We start from the raw sequence: 27,844 nt of genomic DNA on the forward strand, positions 1-27,844 counted from the left end.
TAATTTTATATTTATATTTAATGATAACTATAGAAATATAATGTATTTAGAAACAGATTTCGCAATGTTCGTTAAATTTACTTATCTTCATTTTTGGGGAATGTTCTAACAGTCAATTCTGTATACCTGACCAGCAGTGCAAACATTTTGTTCGGTTAAGAGTGAGAAGGTGTTTTAAATTACAGCTTTTTGCAATGTGTATTTTTTCCATCCTACAAAATTGAAGACATAAATGTCAGTATAAATCAGTCATTTGTAGAACAGATCAGAACCTTTCATGCTGTAGTTTTTACACTCACATTACTGATTATAAGTGATCTCATAACACTCAATTTAAACATCTGTAAGTGGATGCAACACTTTTCTGCTAAATATTTCTAGTTCAGCCTTGCTTAATTCCACCTTGATGTAGCATAAAGGAAAAACACTGAATAAAAAAGTGATGTGAATACACAATCCATCCACAAAACACACAAGTTTCATGTTCTGACCTTTCGATTCATTCTACCCTTTTTAACATCTTTGGAAATAGCCAAGCGATCACTGACTGTACATTTTCACACCCTTGATGAAAAAAAACAAACATGCAACCCATGAAGAGGACTTTTAGTTTCTAAAAAGAGAAACAATAGTTTGCTCACTACAAAACACAAAGATTATGGAAGTAGTCTGGCTGAACAGTCACAGATTTAACACATATTTGCTTCATTGGTTTATAATAATCCAACAGTGAGCATTAAAAGATTTCCTATGGCTGATTTACATATTTCCATGGATGACACCTCATTAAAATATTTAAGCAAATAAAGGAAAGAAAAGTTAGGGATCTTCTGCACATACTGTATAGATACCACATCCTCAATTAGAGATTCATGTTGCACATGAAATTATCTCACAGTGAACATTTGACAGGTGGCACGGTGCTACAGGGGGTATAATTGCTGCCTCACAGCCCTGGGGGTCTGGGTTCAGTTTTGGACCTGGTGCCATCTATGTGGAGTTTTTATGGTTTCCCCTGTGTGTTTCCAGTGGTTTTCTTTGGGTGCTGTAGTTTCCTCCCACATTCCAAAGGTAGACTTGTAGGTGAACTCGCCCAGCAATGGAATGCCCAGGGTATATCCCACCCATTGCTTGCCAGGATAGACTATGGCTCACCTGTGACCCTGAATTAGATTAATTGGTTAGAAAATGGATAGATGGATGAATATATGATCCATTTCTGTTTCTAACTGGTAATGTATTTTTTTATGCTTAACCACACTGGACAGCATTATCTGTTTGTCACTAAGCATTTTCTGGGTAAGGCTATTTAAAGTGCTGGATCATTAACGTCTTTGCTATAAGGTTAGTGATCAGATAAGAAGCTAAAATGATTCATAACCAGTAAAGAAGTGTGTTCTTAGATGTGTATTTCAAATAAAGGGTTTGTTCTGAAATCTGAACTCTGAATAAAGGAGGATTAATAGCCTTCTTCTTCTTCCACAAGTGGTATTTCTGAAAGAGAATAATAAAATGATGCATTATAAAAAATGATATATTTATTAAATTAAATATATCACATTTTACTTTATTTCAGTCACCTTACTTTGAAAGAATTGTGATAAACGTCATGAATGGTTGTCATAATATTCATGGGCTGGAGAGATTTTGTTTATTGTAGTGGTTTAGATTTCCTTTTTTGTAAGACAATAATACTTGCAAATGATAATTTCCTGAAAAAGGACAACCACTGAAGGGATGAAAATTGCCCTCTGACAATCAAACCACTGCCCAGATTCTTTGAGGAAGACGCCTGAATAGGCCACTTAACATGAAGTGTAAGATCCAGTCACCCAAATGAGTATTCTCTTTTATTCACAATGACACAATATGTGTACCATCCCTAATGTTTCCTTTCAATTAAAAAATGACTACTTGACATTTAGCTGAATGTATACGAAGACTGTGGAAAAGGCACTATGATGGAGAACTAGGGAGCAATAATGGCAAGAGATTTGGTACTGTATATCCTCCACTTCATCTTTATTCAAGACAATTGTGTTTCTTCTACACTTTCATACTGCACAATGTACTCTACATGTGAAGAGGATGAAGAGAGACTCGTAGATAATCCGAGGCCTCCCAAATGTTTGTAGTTGCATATTGCACTCCATGCAGAATGTCTCCAAACCATGCCTGCCTCACCCACAAAGCTCTATAATAGCATGACACTCCTAAGCCACTCTCTGCAAAGACTCACCCACTGTGTCTGATACTCTAGGGTAGGGCGTGTGTTCACTTTTAAAACCACTTTTTAATGAGGAAATGTTTTCACTGATAATACTGTAATTTTAAACTGTAAGATCCAGCTGGAGTATTAAATAAAATGGGACCACTTATTAGTTTGACGTTTTAGAGTTATCTGAAGCACGTTGCCTTCTCTTTCAGGGAAGCAATGTTGAATTACACAGTAGTGAAATTATTTTTGCATGTAATAATTTGTGCATGCATGTCATAGAGAAATAAACATACCATCTGCTATGTCAATGCTGGGACTTGTGGAAGCCGTGTCTGCAGTGGATGTCATAACATTTGCTCTCTCCGATGTGTTGTTCAGTCCCCCTGGACACGTAGACGACGGACATATACTTTGGAGGTGTTCGAAGGAATCTGTTAGGCTTTCGCAGGTTTCATATTCGCTGGTCTCGGGATGCACTGCACTGATGCTTTCAACATGACCGGGATAAGCAGGAGGTCCCTGTTCTTCGATGTGCAATGATTCCCCTTGTCCAGCAGGGGGCGGGAAGCTTGGTGGCAGAACATTACTGCTGCTCACAGCCTCATCGTAGGAAGGCAGCAGTACAGGAATGCCATCTACCACTACAAAATTGGGAGAACTTGCACCTTGTTGTCCGTCTCTGTGGGAAAGCATAACACATGCTGTTGATTAAGAACAAAAACTCACGAAAGGTGCAAACTTTTCATTATTATTAAGGACAATAGTAATTATTTTGAACTCACAGCTTCAGAACCATGTAGCTCTACAATGTCTCTCAGTTATAATTTTAGAAGAAAAAGAGAAAGCAAATGGATAAGAAAATGGATTGAATGTTTCACTTGTGAAGCCTAGAAGTGAAGAACCAGGAGATGAAAACATTAATTTTATTAATGTTCTCACAAATTTTATTTGAGTTCTCACGAAATCAATGACCTTGACCATTTAAACCATTTGTTCAATAAAGATATAACAATGTAAAATGTTCTGTGTTATTTGTTGAATAAGACTTCGATGAAGATCAGATCACGTTTTAGGAGCCATTCATGCAGAAATCCAGATAATTTCAACTGTAATTGGATTGGACAACTGCCACTCAGAAATTAACTAATGATATTTAATGTCTAGGGCTCTAGAGTAATCCCTTACTTGGATTCAACTTTCTAAGCATGTGTATAAAGAAATGTACAAACCTCAGCTGACAGTGAGTCTTGCACCTGAACTGGAACACTTTGCCCAGAATGACAAGGAGCAATGCCAGCAACACACTGGTAGCCGTGAATGCAAACACCTTCCATGTTGTCAGCAGAGATTCCTGAGAGTTTGGCCAGGATGGCTCTGCAGAAGTAAAAACATGCACTGTATTGAATTTATAAGTTTAAACCATTATACATTTTAAGAGATACTATGTTGCACTGACAGTCTATCAATTTTTGTTTGAAGAGAAAAAGGTAATGTAAGGTAACTGAGTAAAAGTGAAATTGACTATTTAGGTGACTCTTCTTCATTTCAATGCCTGAATTAATATCCTTCCACATCACAGTTAGATGTGAAACTTCATCACTGCAAATAACCAACACCATAAGAAAGTATTTCCCCTCACCATTTTGTTGAATTACAAATCAAATACAGTATACATATTTTAAAAAAATGAATATTCTGCTCAAAATTAAAAAACAAGTATCCTTTTATTAGAATTAAAAAAAAACGTATTGCTGTTTTAAACATTAGATTTATGTCCCTCCCACAAAACAAATACCTCACTATAATGGTAAAAATCTATTTCTTACTGTTTATTTAAAACTTTAAATTTCTCATACAAAAGACAAGGTACACCCTGGTTTGGTTGGTTTGTCTGTTTGTCCGGTATCAAACAATATCATCTTACTAAGTAGGTAAGTAAAACCATCATCTGATTAACCTTAATTATATTAATTAGGAATTAATACTGATTAAAACTGTTTTCAATATTTTGTTTTTACAATGTACATTCAGAAAAAATAATCATTAAAATATTCATAATTAATTATTATTTCTGCCAATCAGAAAAAATAATAATTAAAATCTTATTTTATTAATTATACTGGGTTTGGCACAATCATTGTATTTATTTTGTAATACAATATTTACATTATTATCATTAATATTGATGACATTTGGAACTACTTCTTCCTTCTCTCCCTGGAATCATTGTCAAGTTAGAAAAAAATGTCAATATATAAAACCCTAAAAAGTATTTATTTAAAATAAGTTTTTTTTTAATTAAGCAGAATATTTGGTACTTTGTTATACCCACCTGATTTAACACAATACACTTGAATGTGGGGAAACCACTGCCCATACTGACAGGTGATATACCTGTAGTCATTAGCTAAAGAGTAGCCAGGGTCGCAGTAGAACTCCACCACTGTTCCGTGAATATACCTGTCACAGGGGTTAGGATGGCAGATATAGTCTCCATGTTCCACCATGGGAGGCAAGGGGCAAACTGAAAATCAAGATGCATTTTATCACTTAGGTAAGCATACAGTACATTTCTCTTACTGCATAAACAGTCTCCCAAGCAACTAAACTCAGTATTATGCAGTAGCATTATGTATTATTATGATTATATAAGCTGGAGCTTATTCTGGCAAGCAGCGGGTACAAGGCAGGATACACCTTGGATGGGATGCCAGTCTATCACAGGGCACAAACAAATACATACTCACACCAGGGCCAATTTTCACACAAGCCAGTTAACTTACCTGTATGTTTTTGGATTGAAGACTTTGGACTTTTTTTAAATTGGAGCACCTGGAGGAAACCCACGTGAAAACAAGGAGAACGTACTGTACAAACTCCACACAGTTAGCACCCCAGGTCTGGAATTGAACCCAGGACCCCAGTGCTGTGAGGCAGCAATGCTTACTAGTGTACCACTGTGACCCATTATTATTTCTGTTATTAAATATTATAAATGCTGCTATGGTTTTAAATCCTTTAGGGAACCTTTTGCTTTTCCAGTGACATATGATTCTGAAGAACCTAAAATCTAAAAGGGAAATGCTCAGCAAATTAAGATCTGCAGAGTCTAATGCAGCTGGTCAAGCAGGAATCTGGATTTAATATCAGAGATAGACAAGTGCTCCAGAAAATAGCAGAATACCACAATGTTTGGGGCTGGGGGGTTTAATATGACTGGGCCCCATATCACTTAAATACAAAATTGAGCCTCCAAGCAACATTCAGCAGTCAGCATTATGTAGCACATTTTTTATTATTATTGTTGTTGTTATTGTTATGCAGTTAGTAATATCCTAGTAATAAGTTACTTTACTGTTAAAAACAAACAGAACAAATTGTATTACACAGGCAATTGTGACATTTAGCGTAGAGGGTGCTGTATCATGAAATGCTGAAATGTGGTTAAGCCTTAGGAAATTAAGGTCTTGTTTTTATTTTGCTTGTTTTAAAGCAACAGTGTTAAAAAGTGGAAGTCATGTTCTGAGAAAAGGAGAAATTAAAACTGAATCCAGTGATACAGTAAATGTAACATTCAGTGTCTTTCAGACATTAATCCTTCTTCTAGATTATTGAACCGCAAATGCTGAGCAACAAAATGTATAGCCCCAATTAACAACATCTAAAAAAGAAAGAAAGTGATGCAGCTGACTTCTTATTTAAATTTAGTTAACCACAACAAGGAAACAAAAGAATTGCTGAAATCTCTTCTAAGAGGAACTCCTATAATTCACAAGGAGATAAAAGAATTCAGATCTTTTATTTGTGTACAGTATACTATTCTACTCATATTTCTCTGTAAAAGCTGAAACTATTACAAAAGAAGTCCAACTCTTACATTGCTTTATAACTAAATATTTTTATCCTTCATCTTCATTTTTCACATTTCCTTTTGGAAAAGTTCTGTTGAGCCCTCTGAAGAACTGTACATAAATCTTTAAATAATTCAAAAGAATTGTCTTTATCATTGATTTGATACTGCTTGATATTTCTTTATCGGTTTATGCTTTGTAATTTAAGAGCCAGCGTTTTGCAATTTATAAGGAACACTATTTGCAATTTGCACAGCTAGAGCCGCTCAGCTTCACTCCACAGTCCTTTTCACTCAAGCTACCAGATGCCATCTCTTGTGCAATAAGAGGCTCTTCACACAGCAGGTTTATGTAACAAGCATGCAGGAGGGCTGGTTCCAGTTGAATAAGGATGCATGCTTGTGCTCAGAAAGTGTATGGTGTAGATATAGTAGGTATAAGCAGTTACAGAGGAAATTACAAATGCAGTTGACTTATAATCAGAAACCATTCTAGCGGACTACCTATAATGTTAACAGTCTTATGGAAAAAAATTCCTAAGGTTTACAGATTGTACTTAAAATTCATGCCTGCAAAATACTGACAGGATAACTGTTTTTTTGTTTTTTTGTTGAAGCAAGTTGAGCAATTAAGACGTAATTTAAAAATGAACATTTTTTGTTCTGTGGTTCAAAGTTCTTCAGTTCATTGCCCCTCTTACTTACTCCTTTAAAATACCAAGGGGGTATTCTCATGGGGTACTGCAGAATGCAAGAAATCCAAGGAACATCTTAAGGCGACTCATTGTCAGCTTGCATTTATCTACCCTCAACATATGCTTTTTCACTTTGAAATAATATTGCTTCCAGTCTTTATGGGGAAATTTGGTCCATTGTTAATCTTAATGAATATCCTTCCATTGGAAATCAAAGGTCAAAATATATCTTTTAAAGAAACATATGTCCCAAGCAAATGTAACATGTTAACAGTCTATCCATATTTTAACAGACACCGAAGCATCTGTATATAGTCCTTGCTACCTAAATCAAGACAATGAAAATCAACAGCATTATGTTATTCCCTTGTTCATAAACATAGGCTTGATGTTACCTTCAACATCAAGGCACCTTGGTGGGATGTCTGACCAGATGAGGTTGTACATACATTCCAGGACCTCTGAACCATCCAGTTTATAGCCTGGAAAGCACTGGTAACGCACCACTGTTCCCACCGGCACAGAAAATTCAATTTCCGAAATGTTCATGTAGCTGTGAGGAGGAACCACGGGTCGCAAACAGCCTGCAACACATGGGGCACACCATCAGCACAAGAAGCATCCCATCCACAAGCATATCGATCTTAATGAAAGTGAGAACTGCACTTCGATGTTTGTAAATACACACTTAATAACTGACAGCAACAATCGGTTATCTTTTCCAAATCTATTTTTTCTCTTTAACCCCAACAAGCACAGGATTTTGAAGGCAATTGTCTGACAACACATCATTCCACTATTTGTGCTCCATTACAGGAGAACAAAACGCTTTGCTTCATTGTAAAACCCTTTCAAATGAAGGGATACATTCTATTTTTTTGCAAGCTTTAAGGGACAGTTGGTACCGTCTGCTTTTTCTTTGATGTACAGTAATTTTGAATGATTCTATGTTGTTGTTTCTATTTTAAAAATAATGATTCCATTGAAAGATGTTTCTGTAAGGATTCCCTAAAGCTCTGTAAGAAGGGTGCCAATAAATCATTTGTAATATGGTTTCTTTGTCAAATGTCTTATCAACATGACATGTTAAATTGCCAGTTGACTAGGACAGAGAAGCACAGGTTGCAATTTGCCAGCTTGGGTTTGTAACAGTTAAGTTAACCATTCTTACAATCAAGACGTAGCACTTATTGACTGTTATTTGTTCCAGCATCTGAAGCCTGTGCTTGACGGTACACAATTTCAAGGCAATGGTTCCATGGAGCATTCTTTCAGTGAGCTATTTTATACAACAGTTATACTGATTGTTCCTTTACTGATTTATACCACCTACTATAATTATGTTCTATTGTGATATGTAGGCAACTAATTCTATTCAAGCCACACACAATGGTTTCTACGCAGGAAGTGATCAGAGAGCATATGATTTTCATGAGAGAGAGGAGACAGCATCTGCAGCCTAGTACAAAGCATGCAATGCAGATATACAGCTTCCAGTGGTGACAACGAGCCTGAGACTTTCACAGCAGAACTGCGTCTAATCAACCTGGTTGATGACAAACAGTATCCAAAATCATGAATTTCTTGTGTATTCGATAAAATGTCAGTGCCAATTTCCTGAGAATGACTTGATGAATTTGTGACAGCCCCAAGGGAAAGTTTTTTTTTTATCTGCAGTTTAACCACTCTGTCTTGCAAAAGTATTCAGCCCCTTTTGTGCAAATACAAAATTATCCATGTACATTTTTTAAAGTTAATATTGTATTCAAAACATCAATGCTCAAACTAAAAACTACCTTTGACTTTAAACTAGTTAAAAACAATTCAACAAAAACAAAAGAGAAAAAAAAATAAACTGATAATTTTTCTGACCTGTAAACTCAATATAACGTGTGATGGAAGCACCTTTGACAGCAATTACAGTCACAAATCTTTTGGGGAAAGTCTCTACCAACTCTACCAAAACATCATTTTGGTGCAATTTTTTCCCCTGTCATTTTGGTAGATTTATGCAAGCTCTCTCAAGTTGCTTGAAGATTTCTTTGTACAGCAGGTTTCAAGTCTTTCCATTTTTTTAGTAGAACAGGTTTTCATGATTTGTTTCTAAAGTGTTTGTTCTGAAATCACAAGAACCATTATGAGGCCACTTTGTGTATACATTTGTGTATAAACTGTGTAGCTCATTAAGGTAATTTTTGCATAACAAAGTGTTTGAATACTTAATCATGACTTTTCTATTTTTTTTATATTATTTATCTATTCCCTCTTTTGTATTTATTGTGTGGAATAGGTTGTGCATAGAAAAAATATTCAATTGCCACTTCAAAGTGTCATAACTGCAAACTTTAAAGCCAACAAATGTGAAAACTCACTATCACATGCAATTTAAGACGTACATTTCCTGGAAAGAGGATTTCTGTGAAACATCTGCCATTTTTACCTTTATGAGCTTTTACTAAGCACTACCATTGCTTATATTTGTACAGTCTGAATAATTTTAAAAGGCACTGTAGTCACCAGCATACTGTAAACTGTAAGCCGAACACATGTGCTGGTACAGATACAGTAAGTACGCTATAAATGTGTCCAAACTCTCCATTTTCAGTACATACAAACAAATCCATGTAACATAAAACATACTGTTAAAAGATCAGATTACTTGAGTGCTATAGCTGGACTCAGTCACTGTCTGAATAAAAAGCACATAGTAGCTTTAACAGCAGGCATCATCCATGGAGGTACTGTAACATCATGGGAGAAAAACTTTTGTTTAAGGGTCTGAATAATTTTGAAAGACACTGTACGACCAATATAAAGAAAATGAACATGTGCTGGTACCAAAGTATAAAATATATAAAATATAATACAAAAACATTAGAAAATGATATTGGCACCTTGACAAATGGGCAGGCTGTCCCATGTTCCATCATCCTGGCACACTGAGACCATGTTATCCATATCTGGATACCGTATCTGGAATCCTTCATGACATCTGATTATCAGTTTGTCCCCCGGTCTGTAGGTTTTGTTATGAATATCTGCATCTTCAATATATGGAACTAGACAATCTGCAACATCACACAGAAAATGTATCAGTAGGAACTGTGTATTTACCAGGCTGCATCAATTAGGAATAATTCTTGTAATACTGATTGATTAAAAAACTAACCAAGTCAACGGGTTATGACTACTTGTGGTTCATACTACTTTGTCAGTGAATTGTCAAAGCCTTAAAATGATAAATGATAGGTAAAGAGATGAAGCTTTTGCAGACCCAAGTTGTTATGGAAATGATCTACATAGCAGTGGTACACATCCTGCCATTAATAGTGGGAATAATGCTGATGGATAACTGCCACACAAACACCTTTGTATCATGACAATTGTCAAATGATAAAATCTCTTCTGTTGTATGTGAAAGCAAATGTTGATCATTCAAAACTGTTTCCCTTATGAAAAATGCAGTGATATCAAACCTTTGTAATTTAAATCAACATTACAATTACAAACATTCCAAATCTGCATTATACACAGAAAAACAACTAGGTTATAGAGGGGACCTGTGTTAATGTACAAGCTGTCAATTAACAAGGAGAGTAATTTTACAATGAAGAGGAAAAACGAGAACAATGCTTGACAAAATAATTTTAGAAACTTGTTCTATTTTTTACTTTTTAATTTGGAATTAATATCTACTTGTGCCAAGGTTTTCTTTGTCACGTAATAGCGCTTGCAATTAAAATCATTTAAAACCTTTTGTGATACTGAAAGGATATTACACATATTATAAATATTTAAATTAGCTATTTAATATCCCTTGTTAAAAAGTAGATAAATAAGTAGGTAAAACTAGTACCTGATCTAAGGCATGCCTTAGCTATGCATCTCAATAACATTTCAATGGGATGGTTCAAGTAATTTGATTAGGAGGCCATGATTGGTAAGGGCCAATGGGAAATTTGGCCAGGACGCCGGGGTTACACCCCTACTCTTTTTGAGAAATGCCCTGGGATTTTTAATGACCACAGAGAGTCAGGACCTCGGTTTTATGTCTCATCGGAAGGAAGGCGCCTGTTTACAGTATATTGTCCCCATCACTATACTGGGGCATTAGGACCCACATGGACTGCAGGGTGATCTGGCCGCTGGCCATAATTTGCTAGTATTTTCTTAGTGTCATTTTTTCTGCTTTCAGAATTTTCTAAGAAGTTAAAAACACTGTCTGCAGCTACAGTATCCCTCTTGTCAGGCTGATGTTCTGGCCAGGATGCAGGTCATCCTCAGAGAGAGACAGCACATGTCTATTGACCAAAAACACTAGAAATGAGCAACCAACAGTGCTACCAAAACATCTGGGAGACCCTACAGCTCAGTGACGCTATTTCCCTGTTTGTAAGGAGAAAGGTCTTTGTTCCAGCAGGCTGCTGTGGTAGAAAGGTAGACTCAAAGGGAGGTCATTGCCCTCCCATTCCCTAGCAACCCCAGGAATAAACAGAGAACTGCTAACAATAGCCATAGAAAATAATAATACAAGAAAATGTGTAAACAAGAGGTGGTCATTTAGCCTTTATAGATTGCTTGATTTTAGTTGCTAATTATTCTAGCTGGCAAAGCTACTCATCTAATACTCAAATGCAAAGGAGCACTTGACATCATAGGAGCACTGATGCAGGAGTGCTAGCTGACAAAGAATGATGGTTGCCTATTGCTAGGAGGACTCCTTGGCCTTGAAAATCTTCTGCAGTCTGCAGTTCTCAGGGGCTCGAGAGTGTCATAAGGTTTGGGAGCCACAGAGTGAAGATGTGTTGAGGCTGAAGAATCTGGAAAGATCCACTCTTGGGCCTTTAGGTCCCAGGGATGTTTTTCCATGCTGATAATCAAAAGGTCAAAACATAGGAACTGAAAACAAAATCAAATCCTTTGGAGACCAAGGGGTTGAAAAGCCTCAAGGATGCCTTCAGCACTTAGGCTAGATTCCTTGCTGAATCCTTGAAAGCATCATCCCACGGTAAAGACCACAGCTGATGAGTTGATCTTGAGGATTTGGTTGCCAGTCAAAGCCCAAGCCTCTATGGAGGCTTCAAATGAGTGTTGGCACAATAGTCCATGTCAAGAGCAGAGGGTCATATTGTGGCCTTGGAGATTGTCAGCCTTATCCAAACCTAGAGGATGCAGTCCTGTGTTGACACAACTCTTGAGCTGGTAGTAGGTGTTCACTTCAAGGCACGAGATCAATCAGTTTCTCAAGATGTGATTCTATGTTGGGACATGAAATCCCTGATACATTGGGGAAATAAATAAATGCCAGAATCTGGCCTGTTGAGACCTCAAGATGGAGTCAAGTACTAGGGCTTTAGACCTGTCAGAACTAGGGATCAGGCTCTACAAAGAAATTCAGAAATTGACAGGCTGAGATCTAACGTTAGGTGTCAGATTCTGCCATGGGGCTTCAGAAAAGCTGACATATGGCCAGGATAGCACATTGAAAACAGAAATGCAAATACAGTATTTACCTATGTTCTCCTTCATTGAAAATATCATTGTAGAATCAGTGTAATATGAAAAATATTTATTATACTGCTTATTATTCATTGGCTTCTCGAGGAGATCACATTGGGAGAATGAGTGTTTTGTTTTGTCCCACTACCTTCTTGAAAAGTGGTCACAAAAGTAATGCAATATTCCATGTAACCATTGGTTATTTTTTCTGTACTTACAGTACTTTTTGGTTCCATTCAAGTGACCCTGTATATCAATGTGCTCTGTATTGACAATCCAATGCAAAGTAACAAAATGCACATTACTGATTTACCATGTGTTACTTGTATCATTAGCTTAACAAATACAGGAGAATCTGCTTACTTTTTTTCTTGTGCCTAGATGTCCCTAAACTGTGCAGGAATGAGGGAACTGTGCACTATTGCTAAATAAAACATTAGTGGTGCAATGAAACACTCTTTGTAGAGCTCCCCCTTGTACTATCTTTCAGCCTAATTCAATTAATTGAAGCTTCTTGATTTCCATCCATCCATTTTCTAACGGCTTCGTCCAATTCAGGATTGTGAGGGTGCTGGAGCCTATTCTAGCATTGTATGCAAGCAGCGGGTGCAAGGCAGGGTACACTTTGGATGGGATGCCAGTCTATCACAGGGCAGGCAGAAATTAAAAACAAATACAATCCCACCAGGACCAGTTTTCCCAGAAGTCAATTAACCTACCAGTATGTTTTCGGACTGTAGGAGGAAACCCATGTCAACATGGGAAGAACACAGAAAATTAGATACAAACATAGATAGCACCCCAGGTCTGGAATTGAACCCAGGGCCCTAGCGCAATGCTAAGCACAGTGATAAGAGAGAGATAAGATCACTTTAATAGCCATATACAATTTCTTGCATTAGGAATTTGTCTTTTCACATTCCCCAGCTTGCTTTCCATGAGACACACAGGCACACAGACGGGGAGAGAAGCTTGGGGTCAGAGCACAGGGTCAACCATTTATACGGTGCCCCTGGAACAGTTGGGGTTAAGGGCGTTGCTCAGGGGCCCACCGGCATAGGATTCCTCTGCCGGCTGTGGGATTTGAACCAGCAACCTTCCAGCCACAGGCACAGATCCTTTGCCACAGTGCCACCCACTTTTGTATTTTAAATTTCTAAACTTAATTCATATTGTAACCTCTTTTCTTGATAATGATACTATCTGCTTTATTTGTACTTACTCCTCCTGCCTCACAATAGTTTTCAAAAAGCTTATCTGACTTTGTTGCACAGACTTTGTTGTGTTTTTTTTGCTTGCCATGCATACAAATGTATCCCCATCTGTGTATTAATAAATGTGAAATGTTCCCTCTCTCACCTTCTGGTAGGCACAATGGTTTTTGACTTGGTTTCCAGCCCATGGACTCATTGTGAAGCCGAACACAGACTGTCTTCGAAGGGCCCTTGAGCCTGTACCCTGCCAGGCAGTAGAAATGGGCTACTGCATTTTCAAAGAAGACTCCGGAACTCGGCGTTCTGTTACCATGTTCAGGGAAGCTGGGGTCAGAGCAGAATTGCTTTTCTGCAGATTAAACATAGGTATATTATTAATGAAGAGGTGAGGTGTAAAACTGAACCTTCTTGGCAACACTCCAGTCAGACAGGGAAATGTACAGTACAAGGCAGCTCAGTCATACTGTCAATACACAAAACAACCACGTACAGTATAAATCCACATAGATATACAAAGAAAAGAAGCATTCAGATGTCTCTCTCTTTGTGGCTTTTTAAATTTCAAACAGTAGTAAATCTGGGTGAAAATATTCTTAGCATTTATAGTATTTAGAATTTTAAAAAGGGATAGATTAGAGTCACCGGCTTTTTTTTCTTGACTTTGGTTGCTCTGCCTGCACAATATTTCACGAATGAATGGGAAGGATCTCATGGCAAGAAAAAATACAGCACTTTACAGGTACTATGCTGACATTCTTATTTCTAGTAGTTGAGGTGGGTAGCTGTGTCAGCATGCGTAGGCTGCAAAGGAACAAGCAATAGGTTTATTTCATGCTGAAAAGAAAACACAACGTTTCCGCCATGGGGCCTTCTTCAGGTGTGAGAAACAAAGGGCAGTAAGCAAAGGTTCAATTCTCTCTATTCATTGTAGGTTTCATTTCACACCTCTCTTCACCTACCCTGATTTCACACTACCAGATTGGCCACTCTGTCTGATTGGCCTCTCTTTCTGTCCCCTGCTCCTGCCTCTCGCTCCTCCTCTCTCCCAGCTTTTGTTCTCCCTCTACATTAACTTTGCTTACTACCCTGTCTTTCTCACACCTGAAGAAGGCTCCACAGCTGAAACGTTGTGTGTTCTTTCTTCTCTTTTCAGCATGGAATGAACCTATTACTTTTACATTACATTTCTATTTAACCCCTGGCCAAACATCTAGAGATTAATGTTAAAAAAAAACTGGTAAACCATTTCACATTACATTCTATTTACTCAATACACAAATTAGAGGATAAAAGAAATTCAATAAACAAATACAGCCATCTCAATAGTAACCGCTAGGTGGAGATACAATGCATATTAATGTGTAACTTTCAGTGTACCTTTTTCTTTTTGAAACTAGATCCATTGCTGGGATGTATTCATATACTTCTAAACATAACCTTTAACACTCCATTGTGACTATACTCTATTGGTTTATGGTCCAGTTCAAATTTACTGTTCAGCAAAGTGTGATATAATATTTTTTATGTGACTGAGCTGCCATAAGGGTTACAATATGTGGTTTCTCCTTCTACAGGAGAAATGTAACCCTACTCCGAAATCCAAACTTTACAGATACATGTATCCAAAAATACAGAACTTGAACTTGAACTTTATTGCCATATGTAACCGTTACTGGTACAATGGAATTCTTACTTACAGAAGTCTCTCTATTGTAAAACAAGTGTAAAAAACAAAACAAAGTGCAAACAGTGCATCAGGACAATGTACAAACAAACAATAGACAATGTGCAAGTAAACATGTAGACAGTTTGAATGTAAACAATACAGACGTGTAAACAATGACTGGAGATGTGCAATAGATAAGAAATCATAAAGAGGTAGATGGTGATGGTGTAGGTGTGGTCCGAGGGGGATGGCTAAATGTGTTCGCCAGTCTCACTGCTTGTGGATAGAAGCTATTGAAGAATCTAGTGGTAAGTGTCCGTATGCTCTTATATCTCTTGCCTGAGGGCAGTGGGGTGAAGAGCTCATGCCCGGGGAGGTGACTGTCCTATGTGATGGCCAGAATTCTACCACGGCAGCGGTCTTCATAGAGCTGTTTAATCTCGGTGAGACTGCAGCCGATGATTTTCTGGGCCATATTGACCATTCTCTGCAGTGCCTTTCTTTCTCACGAAGAGGTGTTGCCATACCACATGGTGATCCCGTTGGTGGAGACGCTCTCGATGGTGCAGCGGTAGAAGTTCACCAACACATGTATTAGCATCCCCCATCGCTTGAGGCACCTCAAGAAATAAAGGCGCTGCTGAGCCTTCTTCATGATAGTCAGTGTTCACAGTCCAGGTTAGATCTTTAGAGATGTGAATTCCCAAAAAGCTAAACCTGATGACTGTTTCCACTTTCGTTCCATCAATACTGAGTGGGCTGTGAGTGTATGGCTTGTGTCTCCGAAAGAATGCAAAAACTAAAGGTATTCTGATGCTCCTGATGAGATTTTAATAAGCTCAATAATAACAAAATTGAAATATTAACATGTAATATTATATGTTAAAAGATATGTTTCCCCTTCACGAGTTTAGAAAAGCTTTTAATCTCAGCCTGGGTTTAAAGATATCAGCAATATAAATGAATGTATCAGTACGTAAGAAATCACTTGTGAGCTCTGATATCAGCATTTAATTATTGAGTTTTTTCTGTATATAAGATTACATTGTGATAATAATCTGCTGAAAACCACGACTATCAGTCAGAAGAATTCAGACAGTTCTGATGGATTCAGCACACATTTTATGCATTATAAGCTTAGGTGACATTTCAAAATCTTGCAATTTCTAAATTTTGCAGGGTTGAACTGCAGTTTTATGATGAACACAAAAAGTTAACTAAGCAAGAAAACCATACCGTGACAAAATGTATCAAGCTGGAAACAGATTATAGCAGAGGAAAGCATAAATCTTTCATATCTGTGTCATTGCACGCCTGACTGTAATTAAAGTTTCAGTTTGCACTGTACTAAAAAGGAAAAGCAGCTTCTTTATGGGGTACAAAGGTAGGAAGAATCTAAAACAATGTTCTAGATGTAATAATTACTTCATCCTGTGACTTGACACCTGTAGTTAACAGACTGATGAATACGCCAAATAGTATGGATGATGCATAGTGGCTACTGATAATGACATGGATCTAGTCTCATATGGTGTCAGTTCCACCTTAAATGGGAACTGCAATCCCAATTTCTCAGAGTTGTTATTAAATCTCATAACGAAATTAATTGAATTTATAGAAGAATTTTACAAATCAAACACAAAACTCATGAACTTTGTGCAAACTTGCATTTCGAGTTCCCAGGAATTGCAACGTGCTGTGACCCTTCCTGCTCACTAGTCTCCATAATGAATAATGTAATGGGATGTAAGGGAGTATAAATACAGGTAATACTCCCTTACATCTGCAGAAATGTTCCAATGTGATCTGCTTACAGAGATAACAAGCAAGTAGCATTTGTTGGCAAAACTGAAATCAAAATCAAGAGCAATATTTCTATTGGATTACAAGACTTATATTCACAAGCCTACTTACAAGTTACAGCGTACATTTTACTTTTATTGTGGTTTGAAATTCACTCATCGATGCTACCTCTTTCGAATCCCGAAATTTGTAAATAGCATTGCAGTTCCCCTTTGAAACTCAGTTACATACTGTGGCTGGTCTGATAATTTAGTTCACTATATAATTGTAATTGTTCTTAACAAACTCAAAGGTGTTTTCTGAGTAACTGTACTTTTAATTAAGCTAATGTTCCTGAACTGCAAATCGCATATATGCCTAACTAAGTAAATAGTTAGGCGAATTATTTTGTTGACCACAAAAATCAGAACATACTGTACCTGGCCTTCTTTGCAGGACCTCTTGGTCCAAAAGATGTGACTGAATGCAAATAAAAGCCAAGAACATATATACAGTATTTTAAAGTGGAATTATCGTGCATGATCTTCATACTACTGATATAATTGTTCTCATTAATCTCATTTGATTTACAGAATGTGTTCCACAGTCACAATCCACATAATATGTGCCAGCTTGCAGCACAGGCTGCCAGGCTGATTTACAGAAGCTTCTACAGTCCTCTGGATCCAATTAAAAGGGAGAGAAACAAAATTCAGAACTGCTCACTTTCAGGCTGCCTGTCTCCTCTCGGACATACACAGCAGCTTGCCCTTGAAATTTGCTCTTGAAAAAAATCCCTTACTCTACTGCGTGGTTCATTGTATGACTATTGTTTACTTTTTTTTATTTAACAAAATGTAACAAAAATTTGACACACTTGTTAAAACTTGGGTGAATGAAACAGGCACAAAATACAGCAAAAAAAGAAGAAAGGGTTAGAAAGAAACAGATGTAAAACAGATTCCAGATTGATATGTAAATATCTAGGTATTAATGCTGAATATTTAGCAATACATCTACTACCTTCAGTGACTAATTTCTTAAAGAGACAGAGCCTGCTTTAGAAACATCATATTCTCCTGTTTGCAAAACATAATCTTCCCAAAATGGTTAAGCATTAAGCTTAAACACCTTAACTTATTAAGCATTAAGACAGTTATCTAAAGGCAAAGGTTAATATAAATGCAGACTCCAGCAGGGTAGTGAAAGATCTCACTTAAGAACTAATTCTAAAGCATGGGTAGGCAATCCTGGTCCTGAATAGCCAGTGCAGCTTTTCATTCCAACTCAACTTTTAACAAGCTCAATCAGCTCATTATTGGCATAATGAGACCAATCTAATAGCCACTCCTAGCACTTCTCACTTCAGTTTTAAAGAAAGCTGGAAAACCTGCAGATAACTGGGCTTGCCAGGACCAGGATTGCTCAGCCCTGGTCTAAAGTCTCAAGTAAGGCTGAAGTCTGAGGCCTTGTATTCAAACTCCTCACTTAAATCCCCTTTGTGAATAAAGCCACAGATCACTGATGTATCTTAACATAAGTGAAGCACATAAGATTGAACCTACAGTATCTCCTTTCTGGATACAAAGGACGTCTGCACTTTCATGTACAGAGCCTTGCAAAGATTATTTGTCCCCCCTCCAATGATGTCCTATTTTGTTGAATAAGAAATCAGTGAGTATTTTAAATCAAAACTTGAATCTCTAAACACTTTCATGGGTAAAAGAAATGAAATGTCAGTAGAAACTGCACAGAAAAATCAAGGTTATTTTCTTTCTAAATGTCATTAATTTCATTCTTTCTTAATCCAACAAAATGAGACATCATTGGAAGACTCTGAATACTTTTGCAAGGCACTGTATAAGCTTTGGGAAGGGCCAGATGTTCCCTGCCTTTTGAAAATAGTTGGCCTCCATATATGCACAATGCACACTCAATTAGAAGTCTCTGCCAAATCTCTTCCTACCAATACTCAGTGAAAAGTCTGTACCCACAGATATTATGGCTTTCCAGGCTTACAGAAGTCATAAACAGTGTTTTCTGTTACTACATCCCATCTCTCCCTAACCTGCCTCCATTAATTTTCCCCTTGCTAATGGACAGTGCCTTTCAAAGGAAGTGAAATTTCCAGCTGTCAGAACAAACAACTTTTAAGACATCCACCTTATTGCAGCACCAGGCCTGTGAGAATTGTTCTTATTGTTCCAGCAACCTTTCTGTTCCACAATAAATGAATATACTTCCTGTCTGGATCTGAGAATTTATAGAAGAAGGCCAAAGGATGCACTTAATTTGTGATGGAGCTCAGCTCCCACGCCTCTTGATTTGAGACTGTCTGCACTCTGGGACCTCTAAGCCATACAATAAACTTAACGTTCATTTACAATTTAAATATCTTTTTTAAAGATTTTTGTATAGTTGACTCATCGATCACATTCCCCCCCAAAAAAACATGGTGCTGACCATGTATGAATACATCAAAAACAGACCAGAAGTGTAAAGAAAACAGAACAGGATGCAGCTTTACTTATCTGCAGATGCGCCGCACAAGCTGCCAGTGTAGATTGCCAGGAAACTGAATGGGATTGATATGGGATGGATTTCGCATTCCAATGTTGCATACTCCAATATTCAACAACACATTTCCTCAGAAATGAGGAGAAAATTGATCAGTGAATGTATTAAAATGTTATACATATCTCCTAATATCTGGCTAATGTTAGGAGAGGCTATAACAAAAAAAAACTACCTTTTGTTACATACCCACTAGAATCTTTTTAAAAGCAGACATGTATTTTAATCATGGTTTTATGAAAGTAAGGTAAAAGATAAGGGTTTTAGCCTTAAAATAAAGCAATATATTTTTGTTAGCATGGTTACCCATGGGCTATATCTGTAACAGATGCAGCTGTTTTCTGTTCCTGGCATGGTTCAATCACTAATGGGTTCAGAGTCACACAGCGCTGAAAGCAGCAAACTTAGCTGCACTGAAGGACCGGGTCTTCTGCCTCGGGATTCTACAGTTTTTAAACGGGGCGATGTTACTTCCGTGACAGGCTCACAGCACTGAGCCTTGTCACATCTACAATATATGGGAGATTATACAGTCAGATTCTAAAACCATATAGTGGCTAGCTCTGGTGTTTCCTAGTAATAGTGGGGTGGAAACACAGGCTGGGGAAGATGAATCAGGCTCAGGCAGGTTTATTACCCTGTTATTTACAGTACAGAGAGGATATGCTAGTCACTGCAGAGAGATACAAGTACTGAGAGCCTCCGCTGCACAGACACGAGCACAATGAGACAGAATCGAGATTCCCTTCTGTTTTATTGGAGGAGGAAGAGGAAGACGTGAGTCTGGTTTGGGGTAAAGGGGAAAGGTCATGGGACAGTTACCTCCATCGATCTTCTAACCACTTCATCCAATTCAGGGGCGTGGGGGAGCTGGAGCCTAGCCTGGCAAGTAAAGGGCGCAAGGCAATGGACACCCTTGACGAGACACCCATCTATCTCAGGGAAGACAGACACAAACACCAGGCCCAATTTTCCCAGGAAGCAATTAACCTACTAGTATGTCTTTGGACTGTGGGAGGAAATCAGTGCACCCGAAGGAAACTCACACAAACACAGGAAGAACGTACAAACTTCATGTTGACAGCACCACAGGTCTGGAACTGAACCCAGGGCCCCAGGGCTGTAAGGCAGCAATGCTAACCTACGGCCACCATACCACTGGCCTAATTACATAATATTATTATAGGAACAAGGTTTATTCCATGCTGAAAAGAGAAGAAAGAAAACACAACGTTTCGGCTGTGGAGCCTTCCTCAGGTGTGATTTTAGTTGTCTTGTTAAAATGTTATTGACAGTGGCAGCCTGAAAATGCATTGAAAGTGTAGAGGTTAAAAGTTGCTGCTGTACAGGAGTGCTATGCACCCATACATTTGCTCTCTGCTCACAATGAGCTTCAGCACTTTGTGATTTACAAATTAAGCAGTGCATAGAGGATTTGTGAGAAAGTGAAGTTAGCAGGGCAGCATCAAACCTTTAAGGGGACAAGAGGATGCGAATGTTTACAGTTCTTTTACTCTTGAATTGAAAATGCAACAGAGATAGCTGAAAAGAGAAAAATGTTAAATCTTCTTCATTTTCTTCTTTTTAGTGTTATGATAATGATGCTGATGATGCAGGAAGACAACATTTAATGTTTAACATATTCACCAGTCTGTTTTGATGTTGTCACAGCTACTTACAAATTAATTATTTAATCCTTGGATACTCTTAAGAACAAATAAGGTCCTTAACAATCAAAATTTAAAACAAATAACTTTTCAAGTAACGTTTATTGTAATAAGTAATAAGTAGTTATTGTTTTAAGTGCCTTTTATTGTAATATTTCTTATATAGACTTAGAAAATATTCATTTCTTCTGTTTTTTTTAAATATAATTTGCCAAAAGGAAAGTAAAATAACTAAATTAGTTATGGGAAAATACACAACACAATTTATGTCGAACTTTTCATTTAATACTAAATCCATGATTAGTAAACTACTGTATCTGTAGTTACATAATCAGGAATGTGAAGCAATACTACTTAGTCATACCCAGCACACAGACAACAGTAACTAAGACGGGAGAATTAGCTGTCATATTTGTAGCTCTAAATCCTATTTGTGAAGGAAAAGCTTACAGAATCTCAATTATGATTTTTTGCTGCTTTGAATAAAGGAACTGTTAACAGAACATTAGGTATTTTATGTTATTACTGCTTGTTTTGTAAGCAATGATTCATAGGAATTTGCAATTTTCTTAACTATTATTGTCATCATTGTTATCATTTCTATTTTGAAGAAGAAACTTTCTATAGTAGGCTGCATTTTTTAAATGGCACAGTGCCATTCAGACTGAAGTTCGGAATAGAAGGAGAAGGTGAAACTTTGATATTGCAGCTGTCGATGGCAGTACTACGTGACAATGCTCCACACTTGAAAATAGCAATCTGCATTTCAGTGATTTCTCCTCCTAGCTTTCGAGTGGCAGGATGATTTATTCATGCAGCATCACTACAAAGGTAGCCTCTGTAAAAGCTAATGCTCACTTCCCTTGCTTTTCATTTGGTTTTATTGATGTCATCTTTTTTTTCAGGGAGACCAGGAAAAATGTTGGATTATTTAATTAAAGTTGTACCAATTCCAAAATCCCACCTGGGCACTCCTTCACCCATCAACGGACTTAGTAAAAAATGAACTGGTAGGCTTAGCCACTCCATGTCACGAGACCCTACGTTTACTGGCAGCAGTGTGAAGGCTGTCGACTCCTGACCTGATTTGTGTATACAAATTCTTTGATAGAATGCTGTGGCTATGACCTTGAGCAAGGAAATTTACTCAGATTGCTGCCACGAATGCCTTGATGTTTATATATAATTACTTCCTAACTGACATGTTTAGTTAAATAAATGATAAAGTTAAAAATAAATGACTGCGATACATCAGATAATGTGGTTACAAAGAACATCCCTCAATTTTTTTTTACCTACTGTATTACTTTACTATATGTGATGAACCACAAAGACTGCCTTTCAAAATGCTCTGATGCTAGGCTTAATTTGTCAGCAATGTTTTCAGCCATTTTAGAAGTAAGGAACCCTTAGACACTGGGCACTGTGTATATTTCCATGGCTACACATGTACACACAGCTCACACACAAACTATCAGCGGCAAAAAAGGGGGATTTATTGTCTCTTCCAGGGATAACATTTGTTTGTCTATCCACACTTTGTGTCTGTCAGGTGCTCTGCACAAGCTCCCTGTGCATCAGTGAAACTCAAGTCCAAGTGGGTCTAAACAGTATTATAATAACTGCTTTTGGATCTGTGTCTGCTAGCCATCAAAATGTCCATAAGGTCAGAGCACACATAAGACTGTGTACTTTGTGCCCTTTAAAGAAGAAGCAATTCTAGCTCAAAACAGGATGCTATGCCAATTCGGAGTTCATTCAATAAATCACTGCGTAATACTCAATCTCATCAACAGCAAACATGTGCCTCCTATGGTTGTCTCCTCTTGATGGTTTTCCATCTCTCACTCTTCAAAATCCAATTAATGTATATTTCTTTATCTAAAGATAGCAAATAAAGACATATCATATGTAAAAAACAACGTGTCTCGTGTGCAATGAAGCCTAATCTCTAATATGTGATGACAACCCAAGACTGGACACAAAGAGTTTTGCTTTCATATGCAAAAGAAAGAGTTTTAAAGAAAGACTTGGGAAATAAAGGGGCGGTGATCCCTATTTTCACCAGCCTCCTGCTGATCATGGTTAAAATTCTTGCTTTTGCTTATGAAATCAAAACACACTTTCTTCCCAGACACAATAATACATATAGTATGTGTGTCTTAGTCCATATAACACACATACAATACTACATACTGTATATAATGGATGTTTTTAGACTTTAAGTTAAAACGATGCATTAATCACAAAAGGTTGCACTTAATTGTTGATAATTGCCATTGTCAATATGAATAAAAGAAGATTAGTCCATAATTGTGTGAAAAATAAAGGGAAACTATTTTCTCCTATGCTTTTTGAAACAAAACTTTATTTAAGAGGCACCATTTATGCAGGAAAATAGGTTGAAAATCTAAAATAATTCAACATTTAAAAAGAATATAAATTCAAAGGGACATTTTGAAAAGGCTGGTGCTCATTTCAATTTATTTTGGTCTTGACATATATGGATTTAAAATGATAAAAGAGCAGACTCTACATGTTGCAACTACTGCCTTAAACTACAGTACAACCTCCCTAAAGATATTTACTGATTAGTAAAACATACTTACGAAGAGTAGCAATGAGTAGCAAAAACTAGATTTGTGTTAGAATAAGGATGATCTGAAAATATTCTAAATGCTGTTTTTTTATGAAAGTCAAAATATCTTTTAACACTTTTCATAATTGGTAGGCAAATAACAGTTTTTGTTTCGGAAATACCTACTGTGTATACTACTGTGGGAGTTCATGAACTTTGAAGGTCTAGAAATGCCTTTCATAAAAGCCAGACTCTGACCACATCCTTTCAAGGGCATAACTCCTGAAAAACTGTGTTTTCTAACAGCTGTACATTTTATATAAAATTACTTTACTGTAGTAAATGTTAAGCCTTCTTTTCCTGAGTCATTACAGTATTAGTTGATTACTCAAAAGTAACCTTGACTCTAGCCTGCATAGAAAAAAAAAAACTATTATGACTGCAACACCCCTACTGTGTCATTTAATCTGTTGATCAGTTTTTGGCACGATCAGAAGTTTATAGTCTGGATCTAATTATCCAGTTATAATATATATAGTATAACATTTTAATATTGCAGTTCTTTGTAAGACAAAATGGATCTGAAACTTAGTCTTCAATCATTATTTAAACTTGAAAATATAGGCAATAGCTATAGTAAAAACTTGTTTGACAATCCTGGGTCTAAATTAAAGTGGAAACAAAAAAAGAATGACATTAAAATATAATTCTACTTATTCATGCTGTAAACCATTTATTCCTGGTAAAGGTCACAGCGACCATGAGCCTATCCCATAAAGACCATTGACAGGCTGCCTGTCTATTGCAGGTCATACAAATACAAAATTTTAAGACATCAACTAACCTAGCCAGCTTGTCGTTGGAAGGTTTGAGGAAACTGGAGCACCTAGAGAAAACCCATAAGGACATATGAGAACATTCAAGCTCCACATGGAAGGTTTACCAGTCTAGAATTGAACCCAAGAGGTTTAAAGCTGCAGGATTAACTGCCATACCACCATGCTGCCAAAAAGTAATTTCCTGTTTGTTAATGTTGTGTTTTAATCAGATAGAGATTGTGACAATATGCAAGGTAAGGAGTAATAATACAGAGAGTAAACAAAGAATGGCTGACTATTATAAATTCCGTTCATCATTGAAAGTAGCCAATGCTCCACAGACAACATATAAACACTAAATAAAAACCAATTTCTGGAGCCATAGGATCAATTCCTGGGGTGATATCTGTGTGGAGTCTGTGTGTTCTCCCTGTATTCATGTGGGTTTCCTCTGGACACTCTTGTTTCCTCTCACAGTCCAAAAACATACTGATAGTTTAACCGGTTCCTGGGAAAACTGGCCTGGCCCATATGTGGGTTTGTGTGTCTGTGTACCCGGCGATAGACTGGCGTTTCAGCCAGGGTGTACCCTTTCCCGCGCCTGTTGCTTGCTGGGATACACTTCAGCTCCCCTGTGACCTTGTATGAGATGAAGAATTAGGTTGAAAAATGGATGGACGAGCGAAACATGATATTAGACCACTGCTTTGCCTAACTGTTAGTCTTAGTCTTACTCTCCACTAAGACATAGAAGACAATTCAACCCAATTTATTACTGCTTTGCCTACTGCTGTATGTACAGAGTACAGTACATACTGTACACAGACAGAATTGAATGATTACCCATTTATACAGTAATTCTAATCTTAAACAGTGCCAGAGTTGATACAATTTGAAAACCAATGTTTTTTAAAAAAACTATCAATGTTATTGATCTAAATAATCCATAATTTTATTAATGAACAATGATCCTATAAGAAGATATTTCCTTCACCATTTTCTTACATATTCTTTCCTAATAGTTCACGTTGAGGCTTATTATGCCATACTGTAGGTTCACATGTTCAAACCTAATGCATACTGTATGTGTAGTCTAGTGCAGGAAGTACAGGAACTCCTATTAAAATTTTAAAGCAGCACTGGTGCTCATTAAAATCTGGGGGAAAGGCAAATCAGGATATGAACTAAACAAAACAAAATCTTAAAAAACTCTACTCTTAGAGGATGAATAGTACTCCATTAATTGGGACAGAAACCAATATCCCTTATATTTCAGATTGTTTTAATTTATATTATTATTTAAGCACTCAGGGCTCTGTATTCTTATTGAACGGTCCTGACTACAAATCCTAGATGGGATGCTGGTGTTGTAAACTACAGTACTTCACTCCGACTGTTCTAGTTAATGCCTCGTTGTACACATTTTCATACTTTCAGGTCATGAATGCAAAAGAAACCTAGATCTTCATTGACCAATCTCACTGAAACATAGTCAACTTTGATGACACAATACCATAATCAAATTCAGCCTCTATACTGTATATGATTATATAAATAGTACTAATACAAATTCTTTCATGTTTTTATGAGGGTAAATTCTGATTAATAATTAAATAGAGGTCAGCCCCGTTAAACGCTAAAATAATAATAAGCAAATTGATTCAAAAAGAACGTACTAGCATTTAAATCACTTCATATATCTAGGCAAAAGTATAATATGAGAATCTGATCATAAATGAAATTGATATGAATTTAAATACAAGTAATTAGATCATTAGTAGGCCAAGCAATCGGAGAGCGTACCTACTGTGAAGTCTGAAGAGCAGGTGTGCAACTGAAGATGAAAGCAGAAGATCAGCGTCAGGAGTTTTCGAGGGGACGTATAGTAGTGGTATATTAATGGATCTCCACACCTTGATCTCATTACATGATGATACATCTTTCATCAGAACAAATCATCAGATAGCGGTGCTCTGAAAACAATAGAAAATGTGCCGTAGTAGAAATCATTAGTCTATTCATCTCATCTACACGTCTCGTTTGTGTCGTGTACTGTATTTAAGCTGCGATAACATATAAAAAATGTCAATACCACGTTTAAATACCGTAAGCAAAAAGGCAATGCTTAGGCAGGTTAACAAATACAAGAGGATCTGTATATTATAGTTTTCTTCCCAAGGCCTGTAGATTTTTTGTTGCATTCTTTAACAACGTACCGTAGCATTCCGTGATAACAAGCAGACCGACACCTGTCCTGAAATATACTTTTACTTAAACCGAGCTCGCTTCTTTCAACGTTAACGCATTTCACAAGCTGATAATAGGGCTTTTTGCATTGCTTTTACACGTCGCCTCTCTTTACTTACCTGCAAATGTTAAACATGAATAAAAAAATCGCTTCCTCCTTCTCCTCCTACCCTGCTGATGCAGGGGGGTAGATGTTCCAGGCTCGGCAGATTTCCAATGAAAATTACCGGCAGATAACGCGAACGCGCTCGGCAGTCGAGATGGAGACGAGTGCAGGGACAGGGGACGCGCATCTCGCTGTTATAAGAAAGTAATTCCATAGCTCTTGTGTCGCGCCTTTTAACTACCAGTTAAGATAGGAAAGTGTGTTTCACTGTTTTGAATGATACAGAAAAACTGAATGTTCTCTGAAAACCGTCGACAATAATGTGACAGGTACTGTAGATATACGGCAGTTAATTTTATCTGTAATACCAGAACAAAATCTCAAGGTCAGGCAGTCAATTAAAATGTCTCATGACTACCGAACAGACTGCTCACAATAACGTGTAAGCACATTGCGCTAAAGAACTACCTGCATGTTTTTCTGGTTATTGTAATTATTATAACTTGGTATTATAAATGATTATTATTATATTTTGAAAGTCGTTTCTGTTAAGCAAGTAATTATAGTGATTATGCATATAATAATAACATATATTAGCATTATAGTCGCTATAATATTATTACTAATAAAACAATTGTAATACTGCAGTTAAGAATTCGATTTAGGATTATGGTGATGATGATGATGATGGTAGTGGTGGTGTTAGTGTGAAGACGAAGGAGAAGAAGAAAAAATGAATGCTCAATGCAAACAACCTTTGTGTGTTTAATGTCTCCAGGCCTTCTACGTATAGTACTTTGTTTTTATTTAGCTCTTGATTTGCAGGCATAATTTCTGTTCTGTGCATTCTGCAAAATTAATGTTGTGGCAGTAGTGAGTACTGACTGGATTATAGCACAAACAGCAGATGACAAGTAATACTATTTTTAT

At 37.0% G+C, this 27,844-nt stretch overlaps 1 protein-coding gene across 9 annotated transcripts; it reads right to left on the minus strand.

Moving 5' to 3' along the window:
• On the minus strand, nt 1-27,031 carry susd4 (sushi domain containing 4). 9 transcript variants are annotated; one of them, XM_015350141.2, is made up of 10 exons: nt 26,928-27,031; nt 26,369-26,534; nt 24,588-24,629; nt 13,622-13,825; nt 9,658-9,831; nt 7,159-7,347; nt 4,551-4,742; nt 3,448-3,592; nt 2,512-2,897; nt 1-1,494 (listed from the first exon to the last, which is right to left on the minus strand). In XM_015350141.2, the coding sequence occupies exons 2-10, from the start codon at nt 26,505-26,507 to the stop codon at nt 1,460-1,462; spliced, it is 1,506 nt and encodes a 501-aa protein (XP_015205627.1). In that variant the 5' UTR covers nt 26,508-26,534; nt 26,928-27,031; the 3' UTR covers nt 1-1,459. The 9 variants fall into 9 exon arrangements, with proteins under 9 accessions (XP_015205627.1, XP_015205634.2, XP_069034775.1 ...); XM_015350148.2 differs by having other exon boundaries at nt 26,365-26,534; XM_069178674.1 differs by lacking the exon at nt 26,928-27,031 and adding an exon at nt 26,778-26,902.
• Between the last annotated feature and the right edge of the window lie 813 nt (nt 27,032-27,844).

The sequence above is a fragment of the Lepisosteus oculatus genome, chromosome 2, assembly GCF_040954835.1.
Source record: "Lepisosteus oculatus isolate fLepOcu1 chromosome 2, fLepOcu1.hap2, whole genome shotgun sequence".
Taxonomy (NCBI): domain Eukaryota; kingdom Metazoa; phylum Chordata; class Actinopteri; order Semionotiformes; family Lepisosteidae; genus Lepisosteus; species Lepisosteus oculatus.

Excerpts from the sequence above, each read along its gene's own strand:
- susd4 (XM_015350141.2), bottom strand. The coding sequence starts at position 26,507 with ATGAAAGATGTATCATCATGTAATGAGATCAAGGTGTGGAGATCCATT. Across the intron at positions 13,826-24,587 it reads TCCAACGACAAGCTGGCTAG|AAAAGCAATTCTGCTCTGAC; the intron begins GTTAGTTGATGT and ends TTTAATCTGCAG. Across the intron at positions 2,898-3,447 it reads AAGACTCACTGTCAGCTGAG|AGACGGACAACAAGGTGCAA; the intron begins GTTTGTACATTT and ends GCTTTCCCACAG.